Here is a 22,704-nt window from a genome sequence, read left to right as displayed (position 1 = left end):
CGTGCCAAGCTGGGTCTACCAAAACTTTTGTGGCGCTCACACTCCGGGCACCGCTGTCCCCCACACTTGGGAGAGCCAGGAGAGGCCAGACTCCACGCGGAAACACCACAGGAGGCACAACACGGAGAGACACCCTCTCCACGCACTGAAGCCTCCAGAACTCTGGTGGAAGGTCTACTTCGATGTGTCCAGGAGACTCGCAAGGATGTGTTCCGGGAAGTAACGGACGGCATCCTGCATCCTGCCTCTGGGCCCACAGAAGAGACGGGTCTGTGCAAGCTCCACACCATCTTACGGACGACAGACCGAGCCGCCCGGAGGACAGGTGCACCTTCAGGGCCCGCCTGGCGACAGTGGATGGTGACCCGGATGACGGAATGACAGAGGGGAGCTCCCAGGCGCTGGCTCCCAGGGCATCAGCTGACTTGCCCGCATCCCTGAAGGTGGTGGTACCCAGGTTCATCAGGCCTGGCACTGAGCCCAGGACATCGGTTACCTCCCAAAGGACACACAGGCAGTCGTGGGACAAGCAGTGCTAGAGGCCAGCCCTTCCTTAGCTACAGCCTTCGGAGGCCCTCGGGGGCATGGCGACAGGTCCCTCAGCCCGCACATCCTAATGCAAGCACAGACCTTTCTGACCAAACTCGGAGCTCCCTCCTTGGTCCCGCGCAGCCGAGGCTGGCCATGTGCGACCCTAAGACCGGCAACACCAGCATCACACGGAGCTTTCGAGATATGCGAATGGAAACCTCCAGGCCCCACGTGGCTTGCAGAATCAGAAGCCGTGGGGGTGGGGTCCGGCCGTCTGTGATTTCCCGGGCTCAGGTCGGAGGACGTGCACCCACAATGTCATCTGTGTGGCTGTTCGAGACAAGTCTATGTCCTCCTAGGAAGCTCTCTTCTCCGCGCTGCTGGGTCTCCAGTCCTACCCATCTTAGCTCCACCCTTCCAACAAAGCCTGGTCACACCGCTTCTCTGCTAACGGGACTTCCGCCCTCTGATCTCAGGGTCACTCGCCACCCGCCCCACCGCTCCCCGTGGGCTCTCTGAGCACAGCACCCTCGGATGCTTCCAGACCAGCGAGGGCCCCTCGAGGTACCCTGCTCCTTCCTTCGCACCACTGACCAGAGTTCTGACTTAATTTTAATGTATCTCTACTTGGATGAGTGTGTTTGACGCACGCTTGCCTCCAGGAGAGCAGAGAGGGCATCGATCCTTCTCTTTCTCTTTTAGTTTGTAAATGAACTTAACATTTTAGGATATACTTAGATTTTCAGAAAAATCGCAGCGGTAGTACAGAACGTCCATACACTCCATGCTCAGTTTCCCTGTTCGTAACACCCTACAGGACATGGTACGTCCCTCATAACTAGTGAACCAACAGTGACCCACTATTCTTAACTAAAGCCCCTCATTTATTACTTTGTCTGGATTTCCTTAGTTTTTTACCTAATGCCTTCTTTTTATGTCCCTAAACCCCAGCCCAGATACCACACGATACTGAGCTCTCACGCCTCCTTGGGCACCTGCTGGCTGTGACGGGTCCTCAGACTTTCCTTGTCCTGCACGGCCTCGACGGTTCTGAAGGAGACTGTTCTGGCCGTTTGTAGAAGGTCCCTCACCCGGGTTGTCTGATGTCTTTCCCATGGTTAGACTGAAACTACGTGTTTGGGGGAGAAAGACCCCCCAGGGAAAGTGCCATCTGCCTCACATCAGATCAAGGGTGTGCGCTCTCGACGTGACTTACCACCGTTAGGGTTCCTCTTCGACACGGGCCGAGCTGGCGTTTGGCGGGCTTCTCCACTGTGAAGGTGATCTCCCCCATCCCCGCCTCTTCCCATCCGCCCCGTCTGGAAGGAAGAAACTCGGTGCTGTCCATCCATCAGGAGAGGGGAGGAGTGTCCCGGCCGCTGGAGCGCAGAGATCTACATACATTGTCTGGAATTCTTCCGCAGAGTCGATGGGTCTGTCCCCTCCTCTTATTTATGGGTTCAGTCCTATTTTATCTAATATGGATTCAAGGTTATTTCATTCATGCATCAGGTTTTAATGAAATATTGCTTTACTCGGTTGCTCTGACAGTGCTTGTGTGGCCACTGGGATCCCTTCCAGCGGTTCCTGTGCCCTGGGCCACTGGCCCTGTCATTGTGGTTTGCGTCGTGTTTGAGGGTCACAGCCCTGAAGATGCTGAGGGTGTCTCAGGTATGCGCCTCGGTCTACTCCTCCACACTCTCGTTTCCCTGTTCCCTGTGATGGGCGGTGGGTGGTATCAGAGACCAGGATCTGAGCACAAGGTGCGTTCGCGGCTAGCAGATGCCACTGCCTCTAGACCCCTCCGACGACGGAGAACGTGTGCATACAAGCACACTTCAGCTGTGTGTGCGGCACCTGACGTCTCTCTCCGTCCGTCTGGGTCTACAGTAACCTGAACGTGAGGGCGCGCTCATGTCTCCATCACTCTGCCCCTATTTTCTGGAAGAGAAAATTATTGAAAATTGCTAACTTCCTCCTTCAATAAATGTTATAATCCATCAGTGAAACCGTTGGAGCATGGACCTCCCCCGGCCCTGGCAGGGAGGAGCTTATTACATTATTGACTTAAACTGAGGAGACAAGGCGATTCAGGCTCTTTTTCCTTCTGCGAGTCCTGGTGGTTTGTGTCTTTCAGGAACTAGTCTGGTTCACGTTTGCCGTCACATTTGTGAGGACAGAGTCTTCCACACTATCTGGTCACTGGTTTGTGAGGTCATGGTATCGGCACCGATGTCTCCTACTTCTGATACCAGTGATTGTCTCTTCTCTGGCGTTTCCCTGTTTTCAACTTCAAGGATTTCTACTCTCATTTTAATTATGTCTTTTCTTCTTGCTTTAGGCTTTTTCTGCTCTTTTAGTTTGCAGCTTTCTAAGGTGGAACACAGGTTATGGATTTTATAAATATTCCTTTTATCTAATATTTGCACTTAACTCCATAAATTCCCTTTAAAGCACAATTTTTGCTAAATCCCATAAATTTGTTGTTGTATTTTTATTCTGTTCAACATACTTTTGTAGTTCTCTTCACACTTCTTTGACCTACAGTGTATTTAGAACTCTGTTGTTTAATTTTAAAAATTGGGGGGAATTTAGCTATCCTTCTGTTACTGATTTCTAGGTTAATTCCCTTATATTCTGAGAACATAATTTATGTTATTTTTTATTCATGTAAGTATGGGTACCTACGTTTTCCAAGAACGTGCTGTCTTGATGAGCGTTCTAGGTGAGTCTGAGAAGAACGTGTGTTTTCCTGTTGTTGGGCCGAACAGTTTACGAGTGTCGAGCAGACCAGTGGGGTCGACGGTGCTGCTCCGGTCTCGCGACCCCGTCAGCCCTCGGTCTACTTGGTCAGTGACCGACAGGAGGCGGTGGGGTCTCCAGCTGCAGCCGTGGGTGTGCCCACTCTCCCTCCAGTCCCATCCGTGTTCGCGTTGTGTATTCTGACGCTGTCATGCGCCGACGTGCCGAAGGCTGTTCCGTCTCCTTGGGCAACTGATCCCTTTACGGCCACGTAACACTCTTCTTTATCCCTGATAGTCTTCTACTTTTCTCAAGTCTGTTTTAGCTAAAATTGATGTACCTATTCCATCTTTTATTTTGATTGGTGGGGCTATCTTTCTGCATTCCTGTATTGATCTGTAGGTGTCTTTACATCTGTCATAGGTCTTTTGTAGAGAATATAGGTTTGGGTCATGTTTTTGGTCCGCTCCTATAAACGCCGTACTTTAACTGGTATAGTTAGACCATCTGCTTTGAAAGTGATTATTTAGGGGTGCCTGAGTGGCTCAGTGGGTTAAAGCCTCTGCCCTCGGCTCAGGTCATGATCCCAGGGTCCTGGGATCGAGTCCCGCATCGGGCTCTCTGCTCATCGGGGAGCCTGCTTCCCATCCCCCACTCCCTCTCTCTGCCTGCAGCTCCGCCTACTTGTGATCTCTCTCTTTCTTGTCAAATGAGTAGGTAAAATCTTAAAAAAAAAGAAAGTGATTATTTAGTTGGATTGATATCTGATACATTTGTAACTTTTTTTTCATTGCATTTGTTCTTTCTCTCTCTGTTCTCTGCTTTTTCTGCTTTCTCTGGTTTTACTCAAGCATCTTATTACATTTTGCTTTTCTGTTTTTCTCTGGTTTTACTACAAGCATTCCATTATAGATCTTTCCAGCATAACTTTAAAAAATTTTTAGTGGTTTCCTTGGAGTTTACAATATACATTTAAAATCTAAATTTTCTTTTTTTAAAAAAAGATTATAATTATTTATTTGACAGACAGAGCTCACAAGGATGCAGAGCAATAGGCAGAGAGGGCAGGGAAGCAGGCTCCCCGCTGAGCAGAGAGCCCGATGCGGGACTCGATCCCAGGACCCTGAGATCATGACCTGAGCCAAAGGCAGAGGCTTTAACCCACTGAGCCACCCAGGCGCCCCAAAACCCAAGTTTTCAATCGAACTTTCAAATGACAGTACCCACTCCACATACAATACTCTGCCTCCTCAGTGTTCCTATCTTCCATTTCAGCATCTGTGACAGCCCTGCCTTCTTTCCACGTACAGACACGTAAGAATCACTAGTACACTGTTACTTCTATTGACTTAAATGAACGATTGCCTTTTGGAGCAATTAAAAATAAGAAAAGTGGGACGCCTGGGTGGCTCAGTTGGTTAAGCAGCTGCCTTCGGCTCAGGTCATGACCCCAGCGTCCTGGGATCGAGTCCCACATCGGGCTCCTTGCTTAGCAGGGAGCCTGCTTCTCCCGCTGCCTCTGCCTGCCATTCTGTCTGCCTGTGCTCACTCTCTCTCCCTCTCTTTCTCTCTGATAAATAAATAAAATCTTAAAAAAGAAGATTTAAAAATAAGAAAAGTGAAGTATCTTATTTTACCTTCCCTTTTTCCTTCTCTGATGTTCTTCTTTTCTTCAGGCAGATCCGAGATCACTCTTCCTTCTGAGAAACTTCTTTTAATACTTTCTGTAGGGCCAGGCAGCTAGTGGGAAATGTTCCTTGTATGTGTTTGTTCAAGAAAGTCTTGATTTCTCCTTCACATTTGAAGGACACTTGAGTGAGACAGAGGATTCTAGGTCAGCACTTGTGTCTTCTTCCCCCTCAGTTCTTCAGATATTTCACAACTTCAGTTCTGGTTTGCAGTTCATGACGGGAAGTCTGCCAACAATAACTCCTCTCGTTCCTCTGTGCGTGGGGTCTCCAGTGGGGTCTCCATCCCTCTCTGGCTTTCTCTTCTTTCTCTGGGTTTCCTGGATCCTTGCTGCGTTGACTGTATTTTCGCTTCCCCTTTAGCACGCTTGTCATTCTTTCTATCGAAACCTGGAAGGGTTTGGTTTTCTTGTTTTGTTTTTGGTTTTTGTTGTTGTTGCTGTTGGAAACATGGCCGGGTTGAACCAGACAGAAGGAACCGAGGACTGAGGTTTTCCTTCACTGCACTAGGATCCCACGTTTTCTGTAGCCACAGGGGCAAGACTTCACGGTCTTCTGGTCTCATTCCGTGTCCTTCCCCAGCTACTCCTTCTCAGAGGCGTGTTTGCCTCCTTCTTTCGGCTGCCGCCGCGGCTACCCTGTGCCTATCCCTGTGCAGGCGAGACATGCGGAAGGCGCACTTCCCGTACGTTGCCATTAACTCTCGGGCTCTCAGTGCCCCGCGGTCACAGAGCGTTGACCTTCCCAGTGTTTATCCAGTGGTCCAGCTTGTTTTTCTCCCAGACCCACACTCCCTTTCCTGTCTGCTGTGTTCCAATCCGTTTACTTGAAGCCTTACCCCCATTAATGATGGGTCTGTATCGTCCCCTCCACAAGGAGGGGAACAGAGTATGAGGAATCCTTTTGCTGGGACACGGCGGTGACCAGGTCCTCTCCCTGGAGGGGAGCCTCTTGTGGAGAAGCCCCGGGTGCATTCCGCCCACTACCAGTCATGAGGGGCTCGTTCCCAGCCGTCACCATGAGAACCGCGTGAGGCTCGTATACATCATTTCTCTCATTACTTCTTCTTATTTTCTGTATTTCTGATGTTTTGTTGTCTGGATCTAGTGGATCCCAGAGAGACTGCCCCTCGCAGCGTTGGACAGTTTCTGTCGACAGTAAAGGCTCTCCTACGAGGGACCCTTTCTCATCCCAACCAACCAACCAACCAACCAACCCCCATCCACCTCCTCCCCTGGGCTCTCACACCCCCGGGCCAGGAATCAGGCCATGGTGAACAGCGCTGACACCCGAGAACCTAATGAAATTTTCCAGAGGAACGGACCTCAGGCCTGTATACCCTGCCTCCCCTTTCCTGCAGAAACCACAAGGCGTGCTCTGTTTTCCCATTTCCCTCTGCCTCCTGACAGGCCCCAGTGCTTCCTCCCTGGGGGAGGGGGTGTGTACAGTCCCGCCTGTTTCTAGGGATCTGTGAGCGCAAACACTTCTTCCTTCACGACAATCATTTCCGCATCTGCGTGTCTTACCACACCTGAGCAAAATGCTTTCCAGGTATCCTCAGAATGAGACTTTTATAGATAAGAGCCAAACAAGTGAAGGCCTTAAGACTACAACCCATGGCGGTTTCTCTATCAAATGAGTCCTCACTCAGTTCCGGAAGTTCACCAAAATGGCCTTTACGAGCTCCTGTCCTGACCCCTAGTTTATAAATTGCATGTGCATTGCAGGAACTCAAAAACATGTTAAAAAACAAAGCTGTGGCAGGGGCCGACCCCTCCCCTTGCATCCAAGCTGGACGACGCAGTCCACAGCCACCGAAGGCTAATGCTCACTGCCTTCGTCATGCGCCCCGAGGATCTCTGCCTCCGCCTTCCAAGTCAGCCTGTGTGGAACATGAGCTCCGAGGACCGGGGGGTCTGAACGGTGGGAGACATAGGGACCCCCCAGGGGCTGTGCGTGTTACGACATCACCGGTCACCGCTTGTACATCTGGAAGTCAGTCTGCCATAAAGTCACTCCCTGGTTATAAGAAACACATTTCCTTAGAGATACTGGCTGTGAGGGCGTCTGGGGGCTCCGTCGCTTAAGCGTCTGCCTTCAGCCCAGGTCGTGATCCCAGGGTCCTAGGATCGAGCCCCAAGTGGGACTCCATGCTTAGCAAGGAGCCTGCTTCTCTCACTTCTCCTTAGCTCGCTCTCTAGCTCAGATAAGTAAAATCTTTAAAAGAATTATTTCCCTGCTTTGTACAAGAAGAAAACAAAATACAATCAGTTGTGCCCATGTGTGGTATTCACTTCCTGAAGAGTTACCTTGAAGACAGAGTTAGTGAATACGGGACCGCTGCTTTGAGGGGAAGTACAGGTTTGTTTGGGGGGAGGGGGGTGCGGTGATCCCACACGTCCAAGCACCAGTTAATGCAGTCTTGACCCTGGGGTGTTTCTGTTTAAAAATACCTGATTTAACGTAATCGTTGATTAATTAACACAGAGCCTGTGAGCAGCAACGTCGCAACTCCTGCCCAAGGAAAGCCCATCGAACATGCCGTTCCTCCAGAAGGGGCCGCACAGCCTCGTGCACTGCGGGACCCCACACCATACTCTAGCTTCAAACTCCAAAGTCACCCACAAAAAGCAGAAAAATTAAAAAAAGAGAAAAGATGTGGGACTTGCTCGATGCCAAGATGACACGTGGGCAGAGGGCGTCTGTCCACCGGAGCTGGGAGCGAGCACAGCTCTCGGCACGTCAAGGCCCGTGAGGGCACCACGAGCTCCGGGCTCACGGTCTCAAATGAATTTCAGCAAGTGGGTGGGTGAATTCGCAGACACAGACCCCGCGGGCCCTGGGGACAGAGAGCACGTCGTCTCGGAGAAGGAGCTGAAGGCAAGTCGCAGGTTCATCCCCCTCCCCCTCCGAGAGGCCTCCTGAGTATTTACACGGGCGTCCGTGCCGCAGGAATGAGACGGGGACAGTTACCGTGACACGCATACCGCGGTAAGTGGACCGTCGTAGGGGCCAGACTCACGCCTGGATTCGTCTCAGCCCCTGACAGCCCCGCCTTGCCGTGTCTGCAGGCTCTGCAAACGTTCCTGGCACCCGCGAAAACACAGGCTTTACATACGCGCATCAGACATCAGTCCACCGCGAACGAGTCAGTCTGCGCCACTACTGCGGACGCCGACACCTGCCGTGGGCGAGCCACTCAACGTCGTGTGCATAAAACAGCGCGGCCGCGTGCAAAGTAAACCAGACGAAGAGCAGACTTTGCCCCCACAGGGACCTGACCTTGAGTGTCAGTCCGGCTGCTCTCCGGCTCTCTGGTGTTGGGCAAATTGCTCATTGCAAAAAGGATGTAGCTTTCACTCTATTCAGAATGTTCTTTTAGGAGAAATAGGGGCAAAAAGAAAAAAAAAGAAAAGAAGAAAAAAGGTAAAGTGGCGATATTTGTTAATTATGAGAATGGTTGCACTTTTCTGTATTTTTAAAACTTCCCTTAAAAAGACGGTTGCCATGAGGAACAAATGAGGTCCTGTGCGATCGCCCCTGCCCTTCCTCAGTCTGGCCGGAAGCAGGCGGCGTGCGGGGAAGGATCTTGGCTACTGCTAAAGCCCCAGCACCCAGCACTATTCTGGCTGGTGGAACTTGGCCCATAAATCAATGTGCTGAAGAGAACAGAGAGCCAGCGAGGAGACAGCCCAGCCTGGCCGCGTGGATCGGGGCGGCCGGCAGAAGCAGAGTGCCTGACCATGAACTTTCCTGGTCATTCTGACTGTATTTTGTTTATTCTTAACTGTTCCTCAAGAAATTTAGTTGTTTAATGAAAATGACAAATGCTCTTCAAGATAAATACCAAAACCTCAGATAGCTTGCGTGTTGGCAGTTAAAGATGTCACGACTGCGTCCTCTCTGAAGTGACCTCACAAGAACCAGAAAGAGAAGTGCCAGGAATCACCCAGACAGGCTGCGGGAGCAGAACCCTGTGGGGCCGCTGCAGACCTCGGGCCAAGCCCACAGAGCTGGGGTCCCACTGAGAAGTGGGGAATCAACCATATTTTGAGGTCAGAGAAGATTCTGAATGGCAGGGAGGCTCCTCAGGGAGAAATAAATATTAACGCAATTCCCTCTCTCTCTCTCTCTCTCTCTGACACACACACACACACACACACACACACACACACACACTGCGTTACTGAGAATGAGGAAAGCACTGTGCAGGCCGAGACCCACCCTGGGCCACTCCCTAGCATGACTCATGTCCGAGAGGAGGGGCCTGCCCTGGGTCTGTGCAGGGACACGAACACAATCCAAGGAGAGAAGTGGTGACAGAGACAGGTGGGACCTAGGGACCGTCACCAGAAGCCTGTCCCGAGGGGCAGATGAGGCCAAGGCCACACACACACACACTCGCACACACACGCACACACACACTCACACACTCACACACACAGACACACAGACACAGACACACACACACACACACACACAGCCGTGGGATCCAAGCACTCACCAGAACCACCGCTTGGTAGAAACAGCAGCTCCAACCGCAGCACGGCGTGAACGGGAGGGGAGGGGAGTCGTGAGCAGGCGGCAGAGGTCCGGGGGGGGGCAGAGAGCGAGCAAGTGCTCAGGCACGGAGCACGGGGTGGACGGAGGAGCTTTAGGACCATGGGAGGGAATCCACCAGGGATTCAGCCCAGAAACACGAGGAAGACAAAGGAGACCCCGGTCTACGAGGTCCCCGAGGCAGAGAAGTTCAAGGCAGGAACGGACAGGTGATCAGAGCTTCGGTGAAAGTCGCTTTTCAGAAGCCAGAGGACTTCTCCCCTGGATTCTCTAGCCCGGGAGCCTGTCGGGGAGCGCGAATGACAGACCTCAGACTTGTCCCCGGCCACCCGCCAGGACGGGAGCCCGTCGACCCAGGGCCCAGCATGAGCCAGACCGTCCAGCGGGCTCAGGCCGGCAGGGGGCAGTGCCATTTCAGCTCGGGGACCACAGTGCTACGGGGGGTGGGAAGGCTCGCACTGTCGGCCAAGAATCGGCAGGCTGGAGCAGGGCTATCCCCCTTCCCGACGCTCAGCAGCCCCGCAGACCCCGTGACTGTGCCCACCCCCACCACCGTGTCGGGACCCAGGCCACCTGCTGCTGGAGGCAGGCATCCTCAGAGGTCTGCATTCCTGAGCAAGCTCAATGAGCAAGCAGAAGAAAGTTCTAGAGCGCAGCAACGCCCCATCCCCATGCCTACAGCTTAGAAGAGCCCGGGTGATGCACTGTTCAGAGTGCTGGGTGATGGGGTTCCAGCCCCAAAGGGCTCAAAGCCTCCCAGGGCGTGGCCGGCCCTGTGGGGGTTTGGAGGCTCTCCAGGCGACAGGTACGGCCCAGGGGGGCTTGGGGGCTGCAGAACCGCTGCTGCGCGCTGGCCACCCTGCACCAAAGGTTCTGGGCCTCTCTGTCGACTCAGACAGAGCCGGCTCCGGGCGGCGGGCAGTCACCCGGCTGCGGAAGAAGCCGCAGTGTTCCGGGAACCCCCATCCTGACGGGACCCTCACGCCGGATCCTCAGACGCAGTCCTGCAGGTGAGAGCGTCGCGCCCCTGCTGCCTTGTCAGTGCTGCCGGCGGGCCCCCAGCTACGCGTAGGAAGCCCGTGTTGCCACACTTCCTGACAACGGGCTGAATCATGAAAGAAAGTTCCAGAATTCCCAAACCCTTCAGCACTGTTGCTCTTGGGCTGCCTTATCTCTCGCCCAAATAAGCAGCACAGAAATTCCAGAAACAGGCAAACTGCAGGCTGCAGGGAGAGGTAGGGCTGGAGCCTCAGGGAGAGGGACGGTTGCCCAGCTGGGGGTCCCACCTGGCGACATGGGCCTCTGTGTCCGGTGTCACAGGCCCCCACAGCCATGGCCTCTCTGGGACACCCTCCCCTCCGCTCCCCGCACGGGAGCCCACGGTGCGCCCTCCAGGACCGCACAGCCGGGACACAGCACGTCATGAAATCTGCGTGATTTCCTTCCTTCTGCCTCCGTAGGAGTGTTCCCGCTTCAGACGGCCCTTTCTACATGGACAGGATCTCAGATCCCAAATATCTTGAGAAAACGATGTTGGATTTATTTTTATTATTGCAGAGAAATGAACAAGTTTAACGTTTTCTCCATGACCTCAAAATCCTCCTGAACGAGACACTAGCTGATTCTTCCAGAAACCAAACCGAACCAAGTAGCTAACCCAAGACTAACTCTCTCCAAGGCTGCTCCCTCAGGACCACCGCCGGGCGACACCTGGACACCACTCCAGTGTCTCAGGCTCACCCCTGACCCGTCACTGGGCTGGACCACCCTGGTGTGTGTGGCGTGTGTGCACGTGCCCCTGGGTGTGGTGTGCACATTTACACACACGTGTGTGATGGGTGTGACGTGTGCACATGCGTGCGTCGGGGAAGGCTGTCGTGTTGAGTCGGTGTCACGACTGCAGATGAAAGCGCTGAGCCAGTTTCCGTCGACAAGACTTGGGTCTCCTCTGACCTTGAGGCCAGACCCCTTTAAGGAAACGGGAGGCACCCGGGTCCACGTGCGGAAAAGCGCCAAGCATTACAGGCCACTCTCCACAGATGGGGTTTTGGGGGCAGGGGTAGAAGCCCGTGTCTCCTGACTCCGGGAGGGAACCCGTGGGACTAGACTGTGCCACCACGAGGGAAAGGCTGTTCCACTCTCCGTCCCACACGGAGCCACGAGCCACAGGTGGCCTTGAATGTGTGGCTTGAAGCGTGGCAGAGAACCGACTTTGAAATTTGTTTCCCTTTAAGTACCAGGAATGTACATGACCACACGTGGCTGCTGGCCCTATACAGAACCACACGGTTCTCGATCCTTGCCCCTGAAGGGCCCTCTTTTTCACTCCCTGGACGAACAGGGGCTAACATGCAAGCTCCTGGATTTCATGCACGAGCCACGACCACGCTGCAGGCGGCCTCTTCTTTGCAAGCCAGACCGCTGGTGCTCTGCGGGGTGCGTCCGTGAACCCCAGACGTGCACCTGCGGGCCCCCCAGCTCTGCACCGGACCAGCACTTCCAGCCTCGCCCTGCAGATGAGCAAGAAAGAGGGTGGACGCCAGACCCTGTGCGGGCTCTGTCTCTGCCCCCCATGCCGACCCCAGACAGGGGCTGGAGGAGCACTTCTGGGAACTGGGCATTCATGGGTGAAAACCGTGGTCCTAAAAGTTCTGTTACAAAGGACAAGAAGCTTGGGCGTGTCGGAGGAGTCCTGGGGGCTCCCCGGGCGAGCACAGCGCTCTGCCCTGTGTGGGTGCGTGGATGGACAGGGTCAGCACTGTGGAGGGCACAGCCACAGATGGTCCCCAAATGGCCCACAGCGACAGCAGTCCCCATGTCACCATCCACAGCAACCGGCGAGGCCCCAAAGTCAAGCCATAGACACCAAGAAACGATGGCCCAGCTCTCAACCCGGAGCAACATGTGTGTGTCCTTCTCATGAGAAAATAACCATCTCACGTGTGTACGGCGGAGCCAGAGTCAACTACAGATGGGAATGCCCTCGGGTGGAAAACGCGACAGGCCAGTCTTTCTATCAGACGACGCTGCACATTCTGTCCCGGAGAATCATTCCGCGTGCTCGTACCCGCTAGCAGTCGGCCGCTGGTGCAGAGAACGCGCTGACGTCGGCCTCACAGTCCTTCTTCCCCAACTTCAGACATCCAGACCTCATGACGCAAGTGCAAAAGGAGGGCGTGAAGACGAGTGAACCCTCTCAGTTTCTCACATCCATGCATGCATGCACGCACGTCCGTGCACCGTGGGGATGGATCAGAGTCTTTGCAAAGAAAGGCATGCGTGGCTGCCATGATGCCCAGTGCCCCAGTACAGTCCACCTTGATGGCAACGGGGCCAGGCTTTAAAGACGTGCCATGTGCTCTGCAGTCCCGCTCACCTGTTCTCAGCCTCAGCTGCTGCACTTGTGGGGAAAGTCCAGAGGCGAGCCGCCCGCCAGACCACATCCGAACGTGTGGAGACAGCCTGAGCATGTGGGGGCGCACCAAGCCTGGGCGGTGGCCAGGGGCACGCGGGAGGACCCCAGCCGAAGCACCTCGGGCAAGCCGGCTAACCTCTGGAGGACCCCCTCCCCCTGCGGGGACCAACGTCCAGTCACAGGATGCTGTCCTGCCCAGCTCTCCTCCGGTCTCAGCCCAGCAAACCTCACCATTCCCCCCTGCTCACTCTAAATCCAGAAACGTCTCTGGGCAGAGTCCAAAGGTGCATCTCGCTTTTTCTCTAAACTGAAGTTACTGCCCCTCCACCACCCCCCCAACCCCCCCGCCGCCCGCCAGGGAAATGCTGCTCATAGTCGGCGACTTGGCTTCCGGACCCGGCTGCGTGTTTGCACGTGGGCCGCGCACCCCCACCTGCAGACGGTGAGTTATCAGTGTGTCCCCGTCGTCGCGTGCACGCATGTGTTTTAGCAAACGCATGGAGATACACTACATCTCACTGTTTCACCAACTATAGCTTGGACCTCCTTCCACTGTGGTTACAAAGAGCCCACATTTTTTGAAAAGACCACCGCGTGGGATTCGGCCGGGCGGACAGAACACGCGTGAGTCGACCAAGCCCTCTCCTGATATGCGCTTCCTTCTTCCTGTGCTTTCCTGTCGCTCCCCCGCTCCGGGGTATTACAAAGTGAAATGTTGCAGTGAATTACCATATGCATATACATTGTTTCACTTTTGTGACTCTATAGGTGTAAGGAGTTCCTGAAAGTGAAACTATCTAGGGAAAGCGCATCGCGCGTTTTAAATTCCAGAAGACGACCCTGCCAGTGCCCACCGCGTGAGGGTCCGCCTTCCCCAGGCCTGGTCACAGAGCCGGCGCTGCGACCAACGCGCACTGCACAGACGCAGGCCGTGTCCACGCACAGGGGCTTGTTCGCCTTCTCAGCACTTGTCCGTGTCCTCCGTGGAGGCTTCTATTGGCTGTGTTCATGTTTCTCACCGATCTGAAAATAGTCCCTGCACGTCAAGACCGAGTCCTCACTACGGACGCTGAAAGTAAGCGTCTTTCACGGGGGTTTGCCACTTGTTCATACATTCTTTATCCTTTGTATAGAGACTTGCTTAAAATGCTGGGACATGATACTAGCCTCTCTATTTCTTGGTTTTGTATTGTGTTATATTTAAGAAAGGCCTTCTTCACACCGTAATTACTTAAAAACTCACCTGAGCTTTTCTTGTATGATCTTGCTGTTACGTTTTCATTTTCTGCTCAGCCTGGAGCTTATTGCGGTCTAAGAAGTAAAGCTTTTCCGAGGTGGCTAATAGCCCACGCCTGTTCCCTGACGGACGGGAGCGTCCCCGCCTGGCTCGTGCTGACGTTCCGCACGTGGGGCCGGTTTCTGCACGACCCGCTGCATTTCTGCTTCAAGGTCCCGGGGGTCCTGTCTCCCCTCACCTGCCCTGTGTTCCATCATGTCCCCGGGTCTTTCGTGGTGAGGCCCAGAGAGTCCCCTCATGCTCTGGATGGCAGTGCAGACGGCCACCACGAGGAGGGGACAGGCTGACCCACCATGTCCCACAGATTCCTGTGTTGAAGTCCTAACTTCTCAGGCCCTCAGAATGCGATTTTATGTGGAAAGAGAGTTTTCACCGAGGTGATTAAGCTTAAACGAGGCCATTATGGTGGGTCCTAGTCCAGCACGACGGCCACCCGCGTGGGAAGGGGGAAGACATGACACCGAGACGCACACAGACGGAAGAAGGTGTGAGGACAGAGGGAGGAGACCACAAGCCGGAGAGAGTGGCCTCCCTGCGGACAGCTGATCTCAGACCTCCGGCCTCCAGAACCGTTAGTTAACCCCCGAGTCTCTGGTCCTCCGTTCCAGCACTCCTGGCAAACCAGTACCATTCCTCTGCGGAAGGATATGCACGCGGTTTCCAGAGTTTCCAGAAGAGACGAGCGGGAAGGGTTAACTGCCAGGTGTGTCTCTGCCAACACCGGGGCAACTTGGTGGGGAGCCCGCGTGGCTTTCTGCCTTCCTTCCAGAGCACGGCCTTTCCCGGCAGCGCTCGACTGGCCTTCCTCCGGCCGGACCACTCTAGTCCCAGGGGAAAATTCTCCATTCCATGGGTTCCCTCCCAGCCCTGGTGGCAGGAACGCCCATGGGGAGCAACCACTCTTCCCCTCACGGGGCAGCCTGTGGTGTAGACAGTGCCTTGGGGCACCCTCTCCAACTAGCTTGCAAGTGGCTCTGCTTCGCTCTGGTGGTGAGCTTGGAAGTAAGCTTAACGTGTGTTGAAAGGAGACAAAAACATGAAAGCATTGATGTTCTCATATTAACCTGTCATTGATTCAAGACTGGTTGTCCAATTCCGACTGAATTAGCTAGATTTCCCCAGACAAAGCTATAAAGATAGTAACCACACGGCGCACGGAGCTCATGCCCGGTCCCCCTGCCTCCTTGGGCCTCCCTGTGTCGCGGGCAGGACTCTGCACCTCCTGGCCACCCACTCCTTGTCAGAGCGGAAGCTAAGAATCATGGGTCCAGATGAGCCACACAGGTCTGAGGCTTTGGGACCCTGCCACACCCTTTAGCTGCTGGACAAGTCACTTGACCTTCTCAGGAGGTGAACTGGAAGGTCCCCGGGGTCCCTTCCACACACGTGCTTCTGAGCAAGTTATGCTCCTGGGCTGGCCACGTCCCAATTGTCAGCACGGACACGGCAGGGCAGCCCTTTCCTCGGACACACGTCCTGCCCGAGCCCCAGGGCGGCCGGCACAGCTGCCAGGACCCAGCGAACCCCAAAGCAGCTCCCGGCCTGTAATCCAGCCTGCTCCGGCGGGCTCACCCCCCTTCCTCCTCGCTGTCACAACCTCACACAGCCATGACCATCAGCTGATCGGGTTGGTAAGAAAAGGAAGTGGTGGCGTTCCTCTCCAAGCCTGTGCAGCAGCTATAAATGCAGAGAAAGGCCGGAGGAGGCATTCCAACAGGAGACAGACTGTGAGTCCGTAACCGTGACGGGAAGCGAGGGAGGCTGTGGCCCAGGGGCTGCAAACTGCTGCCGACCCGGGAAGACAAAGGGATGGGCTCAGCCCGGTGAGGGGGACAGGGTGGTGGCGCTGAGAGGTGGGAGTGGGCTCCAGGGAGTGGTGCCCTGGGAACGCCAGAGGCCTGGGGGGCGTTCACCGCAGCTTAGTTCATACAAAGTAGGTGGCTGGTTAGCTCGCTTGGTGAGAGGCGTGCGTTAGCATAGTAACAGAAATTGGCGGGGCGGGGGCCGGGGAGAGCTGAATGTCCGTGGGTTAATGAGCTTATTTTCGAGTCTGCAGAACAGAACGCAGTGACCTCGGGTGGGAAGACCTCCCTCCATTCCAGGCTTGTGGTTGATTAGAAAAAGAAAGTCGCAGAATGATAGTGGTGTTAAGGAAACACACACACAGGCGCTGAGGTGAAAGAAACACACCTTCCTGCCACAGAGGGTGGGCTGGGGCACGGGGGCCGGCCACGGAGAGTGCCAGGGTGCCCATCAAATCCAAATTCTTCCTTAATGGACACGTACCAGGGCATGCCATGCATTTAACACATTAAAAAAAAAAACAAAAAACAAATGGTACAAGGTTCTTCCAAATTGGAGGTTAGAGAAACTTGCTTTAGAAATAGTACTTACTGGCCTGTGACCTGTTTGGGAGTGCGAATACCAGCCTTCCCCAAGACTGCGGGAGCAGACTCCCAGAGCCACTCGTGTAGGGGAGGCAGAGATGGCCATAGGCCAGGAGTGGGCACTGCACGCGGGGTCCCTGTGGTGAGTCTCCGTGGAACCCCGTGGACGTTCCATTCCCAAAGACAGAAATGGAAACTTCAATGCAGAATGGGACTTGAACCCAAAGGAGCTCTGGGCCCCTACTCGCAACCACTGCTGATGAAGATACTCAGGAGCCTTCCTGAGTATCTTCACGTAGCAATCAAACCACTCAAATTTCCTTAGCATTTAAGATGAAAATACCTCCACCCAAGCAGCACCCAACGGTCTCACAAAGGGGCCGCAGGAGGTCACCGCTCATTCCACAAAGTGGACTTCAGGATCCCTATCCCAAGACGCTCTAAGAACCTACACACCTCATGGCCATGGACGTGGGAGTGCTTTGACAGGTCCACACCCCATCTCCCCCCGTCCCCCGCCCCCCCGGGCCCCCCCCAAACCCCCGCCAGCAACTACCTGCTCACACAACCTGATTCCCTCTAGCACCTTGTGATTTGGGCAAGGAAAGCTTCCCTGGAATATGACTTAAAAATCACACAGCACATGCTTCAGGACCAAGAGATCCAGGCCAGGCATCCTGAAAAAAAGCACCATGGGCTCCCCATTCCCGGGAAAATATGCATCCCCATTGACTGGATAAGAAAACACAGGGTCACAGCAAATACAGAGGCGACACTTAAACTGGTATAAAATGCAGCGGCCAAAACTGGAGTCACTACACTGTATCTAATGTAGTATAATATCATACACGGTACAGTAAGTTTATACATAATGTATTTATTATATTATGTAATTGATACAATTAGTATAGTAAAAATGTAAGTAACACGTGTATATAATATACATATAATACCTAACAGAAATAAAAAGGTTTGAGGGAACGTTCTCAAAATATTACCGTGGCCTTACAATGGGCGCACCGCACGTGTGCGCTGCTGATCAGACGTATGTTAAGACTCCAACGGGTAGAGCAACTCTGAGAGGCACTTTGCAAAAGCATCTTTAGTGAAGCCGTTCCCCTGGACGGGCTTCCCTCACTAATACGTGGGCAGTAAGACAGGGAAAGGCATCAGACTTGAGCAAGGAGACAAGGGTTCCAGAAAAAGAAGGGAAAATTGGAACAGATCGATCTCCTGGTGTATCTGGTGCAGCGGGAAAGTTGGGGAGTTGGTTTTGCGTCAGAGAGTTAGGGAGATGTCGTCACAGGCGCAGAGCCTACTGAGAAGACACAGAAGCCAGTGTTTACCCAGGAAAAACAGCAGAAGTCTCCCAGAAGTAAACTGGAACCACATGACACCCCTCTCTCTACAATCACTAACATCACGATCAACACCACACGGCTTCCCGGCCCCAAAGGACGTCATGATGGCCGTGGGGGGTGCGGGTCTGGGACTGCCAAGGGCTCCTTTGTCAGAGCAGGAAGTTGACAGACACGGTTGAACGCGGACACATCAAAACCCACAAACGAGCACGTTACCAGCAATAAGGTGGAGAATTCCACAAGAAGCAGCTAAAAGGAGGCAAAGGTGGCTTAGGGGAGCAGCCCCGGAGCGTGGGAAGGCATTGCTATAAATGAGAATGTCATAAAAGCAAAACTCAACTCTGGCCACAGCAGAACGCTTCCCCGACAAGTCAGCAGAAGCAGGCAGCTTTAAGAAGTTATCAGACTGGCCAGAACGCAATGCAGATTTATCAGTTAAGACAAACAGCTGTCGTGGGAAAGCAGAAGGTCACGTGCTGGACAATTAAATGCTCTTTGGAGCCCCCACAGAACATAGATAAACAAGCCAATATCTAAGTTGTGGGTTTTCCTAAAACTGGGTCCTGGGCCCACGGCCATCCTTCCCCACCCCCACTCTCGCTGTTGACCATGCCGGGGCCGTGCCTCACTCACCCTCCCGCCCTGGGTCCCCTCCTGTCCTCCGGCACAGCCCTGAGAAGGGGGTAGCACCCTCTCGAGCCTCAGGAGCCTGGACCCCAGTGTCAGAGGGAGGACCCCAGGACAGAGGATGCTCGGACCAGATACCATCCGTCATGAAAGCTGCCAGTTCACCCTCCGTAGGAACTGGGGTGTCGCTGCTCTTTGTTCAATCCTCACTTCCTCCCCTCACCATCAGCCTTTGGCGGCCTCCGGAGCCCATTTCTGGTGGTTTCCAGAAATGGACAGATCAAGAGAGAGCCGTTCTTGATTCTTTAAGCCTACCGTAATGCAACCTCAATATTCTTTCCTGTACTGGTGTCTTTGGCCTGCATGTAAGATTCTAATTCAACCCCCTTTTAAGACCCATAGGGCAAAGCCGACATACTCAATTTTTAAAGGCAAACAATCTCCAAATGGAAACTGTAAGCTCATAGGAAGTGAGCCACTTACAGGACGCCCAAATGAATGAATGAGCTTCTCCTTTCAAAACCACTCAGTCTAGCTTCGTCCTGGCCTCAGCCCCACACAAAACAAAACAAAACAAAACAAAAATGGCTTTTCTAAGTGAAAAAGAACCAGCTTGTTGAAATGCAAGGCAGAAGAGCAAGAGAAGAGACACAGTTAATTCAGGGAGCTTGATTCCAGTCTCTCAGGAAGACTCTGCCTTTTGATCTCAGTCAATTTGAAAGAAAATAAATTAATGTTCAGTGCAGGACTATTTAAAAAATAACTCTCCCCCAAGGGCCCAACTCCACTGTATACCGAAACCAATCCAAAAAGGGAAGAAAATGTTAAAACTTGCAAATAGGGATCAGGGGGGAGAAGGGGCGAGGAGGAAGCAAAAGTAGCTGGGATTGTAGCAAGTGCTCTGCCGCTCCTTAGACCCCGAGGACGGAGGACGGACAGATGGACAGACGGCAAGCCAGGCGTGGAGGGAGCAGGAAGCAGTACTTCTTCCAAAGCCGCACTGCAGCAGTGAGGAAGAGCAATGCCCTGCCTGTGTTCTCCGTGTCAGGCCATCCACCTCGAAGCCCTGCGGCTGGAGGGCACCGCTTATCCCGAGGGGCGAGGCATCCTGTTCTCACTGGGATCTGGACTGGGACTGGGATCACTAAAATTTCAGTTGAAGTCTTGCTACTTCAGACTCCCAGAAAAGAGACAACTGCCCTTTTAATCACAGAGGGTGTGAGCTACTGTGAAGCAGAAATGCAATTTATTTCCGGAAAGTAAACAACAGCCCCCGACGGGTCTTAAAGGGTCCCTTAAATCCTAATGCGCAAAAGCTCAGAAACCAGGTTTTGAGGTGAGTTTTAGGGAACTCACTTGGTGACAACATCTGCCCTAAACGGACACACAGCTATTTTTAGTCTGTTTATTCTACTGAGCAAGACGAGTCACACTGTGGGTGCAGGCATATGGACGGTGCGATTGCAGGAGCGTGCCTGGGGCAGTGCCTTTCTAGATTCGGAGAAATGTTTTTTTCAGTGTTGAAATTCAGATTCTCAATTTAAGTTCTAAATTGTGAAAAACCCACAGTTCCAAAACATATCAGCACCAGGGTTTTGGAAAATAATTATGGACATGGCATGTGCTGCTTAAGTATTAATGAACCAAGAAGTCTTTGGTGTAAAAACAGAAAAATCAAAAAAAGGACAAGACGATTAAAATAAAATAAATAAATAAAATAAAAACAGAGAAATCAGACCTACGCTTAGAATATTGAGTATGAACCCGTAGAAGGCTAAAGTGAGTTATTTCTCAAATACAGGTCTAGCACTAAAATTATCTGCCAACTTCATTCCTCCGGGCAGGTGAAGACCTCCAGGACACGCTTCAACTTTTACCCTCGCTTAGAACCTTACAAACGTTCTAGTTATTAAGCCTATTTATAAAATCCTACATATGAAAACACTCCACATATAGAGACTCCAAATCCATTTCTATTTTACTGCAAAAGTTCTGTAAACACATGGAAGCAAAAGTATAATGGAGACGGAACAAAACGGTTTGATAAAATATTTCTAACAGACAACATTTCTCATAGAAAACATGTAACACTTTACCAGTTTTTCAACTTTTTAGCTCAAGGATATATATATATTCGTGCCCTAGATGGACTTTTTTGGGGGGGTTGGGTGGACAGCACATTGATGCATTTAGTTGCTTTTAACTAAAACGCTGCCTTCCTAAAAGATTTGAATTTGTTCTTACTAAAACAAAGACTTCAAACGCTAGAATCATTTGCATTTCTTCCAGGAATTCCAAGTCATCACAAGATGAACTCCTTTTTAACTAGAAAATTCAGATGTGGAGCATCTCCAACTCCTAACTAAGGCCGACATGCTTCCAGGGTTTAAGGAAAAGAACCCTGGCTAGTCAGGGTTTGCTAGAAAACAGTGGCATCTTTGGTGATTCAGGCAAACTGATAAAACTAACCTGCAACACTGTTTCCAGCGCAAGAAAGAGTCCAACGGCAACTTCTCCAATGGCGCTCCTTCTAGTTCTCGAACATTCTAGGGAACCAAAAACCCAACTGCCTTAGTACAGTTATGTAGGTGGGCTTAACGTTTTGGAGCCATATTGCCGAAACAACATTTAACTCCAACTTACAAGCGACTACACTCGGCTCTCCAAGTTCCTTACGGCCTAATTAAGTTACTTTACCACGAAAACGGGTCACCACGCGCAATCCTGCTACATTTTAGTAATGGCTCCGAAAGTGTGGTGCTTTCCTGCAACTGCTCTTTCTTTCTGTAGGAAAAGGCGGGGATATGTTAGGCCCTCCGCAGGCGCCGGCACATCTGCATCTCGATAAAGCCCGTAGAATTTTCCAGCGGATCTATAAAACAGCCAAATGACAACGCGCGCTTTCTGGCGCCACGGAGCCCTGCCCGCGCCTCTCCGCTCCGGCGGCTCCCGCACCCACAAGCCGGGCCCCTTGCTGCCCAGGCAGGTCTGACCCGAGATCACTCGGTTTAGGACAAAAGCTGGCAGCACCTTCCTGAGAGTCCATCAGATTGTCCCTCCTTTGTCAGGGGAGGCCCCGAGCACAGGCATAGACCCGGGCCCAGGGGTGGGGGATGGGCGCGGCTGCCGCATCTCCGCCGCCGCTTTCCCCCGCACGAGGGGGCCCGCGGGCTCCGGGTTGCCGCTGCCGCGTGGAGGGCGCGCGCGCACACCTACCTGTGCCAGGTGAGCCGAGGGCGGGGCGCTGGACGCCGGGCCGGGACAGGTCGGGGCGCAGCGCAGGACCGCCCGCTCCTTCTCGCTCCTCCCGGGGCTGGAGTCGCCTCAGCCGCCGGGCGCGAGGCGCTTCCTCATTTTGGGCAACTTCCTTAACGCGCCCGGGCAGGCCCCGCACTTCCTCCCGGCCGCCGCGCCCCAGTGCCCCGGGCCCGCCCCCCGCCGGTGCGCCCCCGTGCCCCGCGCCCCGGGCCCGTCCGGAGGACCCCTGGCGCCCCGGCGCCCCCGCGCCCCTGGCCCGCCCTGCCTCCCTTGCGCCCCAGTGCCCCTGCGGCCAGGACAGGCTCCGAGCGCCGCTAGTGCCCCCGCGCCCTGCCTCCCAGACCTGCCTGCCAGCCGCAGCAGGCCCCAGCCAGGGGCCTTCCTCTACAGACAAGGGACAACTGCCAAAAAGGACCCCCCAGCCACCTCGCCAGCTGCCACCTGGTCCTTTGAAGCTCCGACAACCCTAAGGGCCGTGGCTTGGGAAGATAATCTGGCTCAGGGCGCGCTGTATTCCCAATCACCAGTCCTAGGCCCTCCTGCGGACCTGTGACCACAGGACCCCAGGCAACCCTGCCCCAGGCTCTCGGTGAACACCAGACTTCCCCGTGCACGTGTGGATGGGCCCGGCTTCCCCAGCGCCGTGTTTCCCGGGGGCTCTCTTTATTTCAGGGTTCATGACAGTGGGTTTAACTGGATTCCTTGTACCACAGCCAGTCGTCCTGCCCGGAGGTAAATAAAGGAAGTCTAATATTTACTGTGGTATTTAAAAAATATTTTAAAAAACACCTACCTGGGCCCCTGTCCCTACCCTGTTGCCTCGTTCTTCTGTGGAACA

At 53.5% G+C, this 22,704-nt stretch overlaps 2 protein-coding genes across 6 annotated transcripts in view; one reads left to right on the top strand and one right to left on the bottom strand.

Moving 5' to 3' along the window:
* The window catches only part of SYK (spleen associated tyrosine kinase), a 67,772-nt gene extending 45,765 nt beyond the window's left edge, over positions 1–22,007 (bottom strand). The window contains exons 1-3 of one of the 5 annotated variants that reach the window (XM_059412110.1): positions 21,825–22,003; positions 21,252–21,392; positions 21,078–21,154 (exon numbers count right to left, since the gene is read on the bottom strand). The gene's annotated coding sequence lies outside the window, so the exon portion shown is untranslated. Of the gene's footprint in view, positions 1–21,077; positions 21,155–21,251; positions 21,393–21,824 lie in introns of all 5 variants that reach the window. The other 4 variants (XM_059412111.1, XM_059412113.1, XM_059412112.1 and 1 more) reach the window with 4 other exon arrangements.
* The window catches only part of LOC132024175 (basic proline-rich protein-like), a 28,934-nt gene extending 6,515 nt beyond the window's left edge, over positions 1–22,419 (top strand). The window contains exons 9-11 of the mRNA XM_059410152.1: positions 10,392–10,531; positions 21,677–21,833; positions 21,937–22,419. Of these exons, the coding sequence (XP_059266135.1) occupies positions 10,392–10,531; positions 21,677–21,833; positions 21,937–22,419 (780 nt within the window). The remainder of the gene's footprint in view (positions 1–10,391; positions 10,532–21,676; positions 21,834–21,936) is intronic.
* The last annotated feature ends 285 nt before the right edge of the window (positions 22,420–22,704 follow it).

This window comes from Mustela nigripes, chromosome 9, assembly GCF_022355385.1.
Source record: "Mustela nigripes isolate SB6536 chromosome 9, MUSNIG.SB6536, whole genome shotgun sequence".
NCBI lineage: Eukaryota > Metazoa > Chordata > Mammalia > Carnivora > Mustelidae > Mustela > Mustela nigripes.
This window is presented reverse-complemented; position numbering and strand designations above follow the sequence as displayed.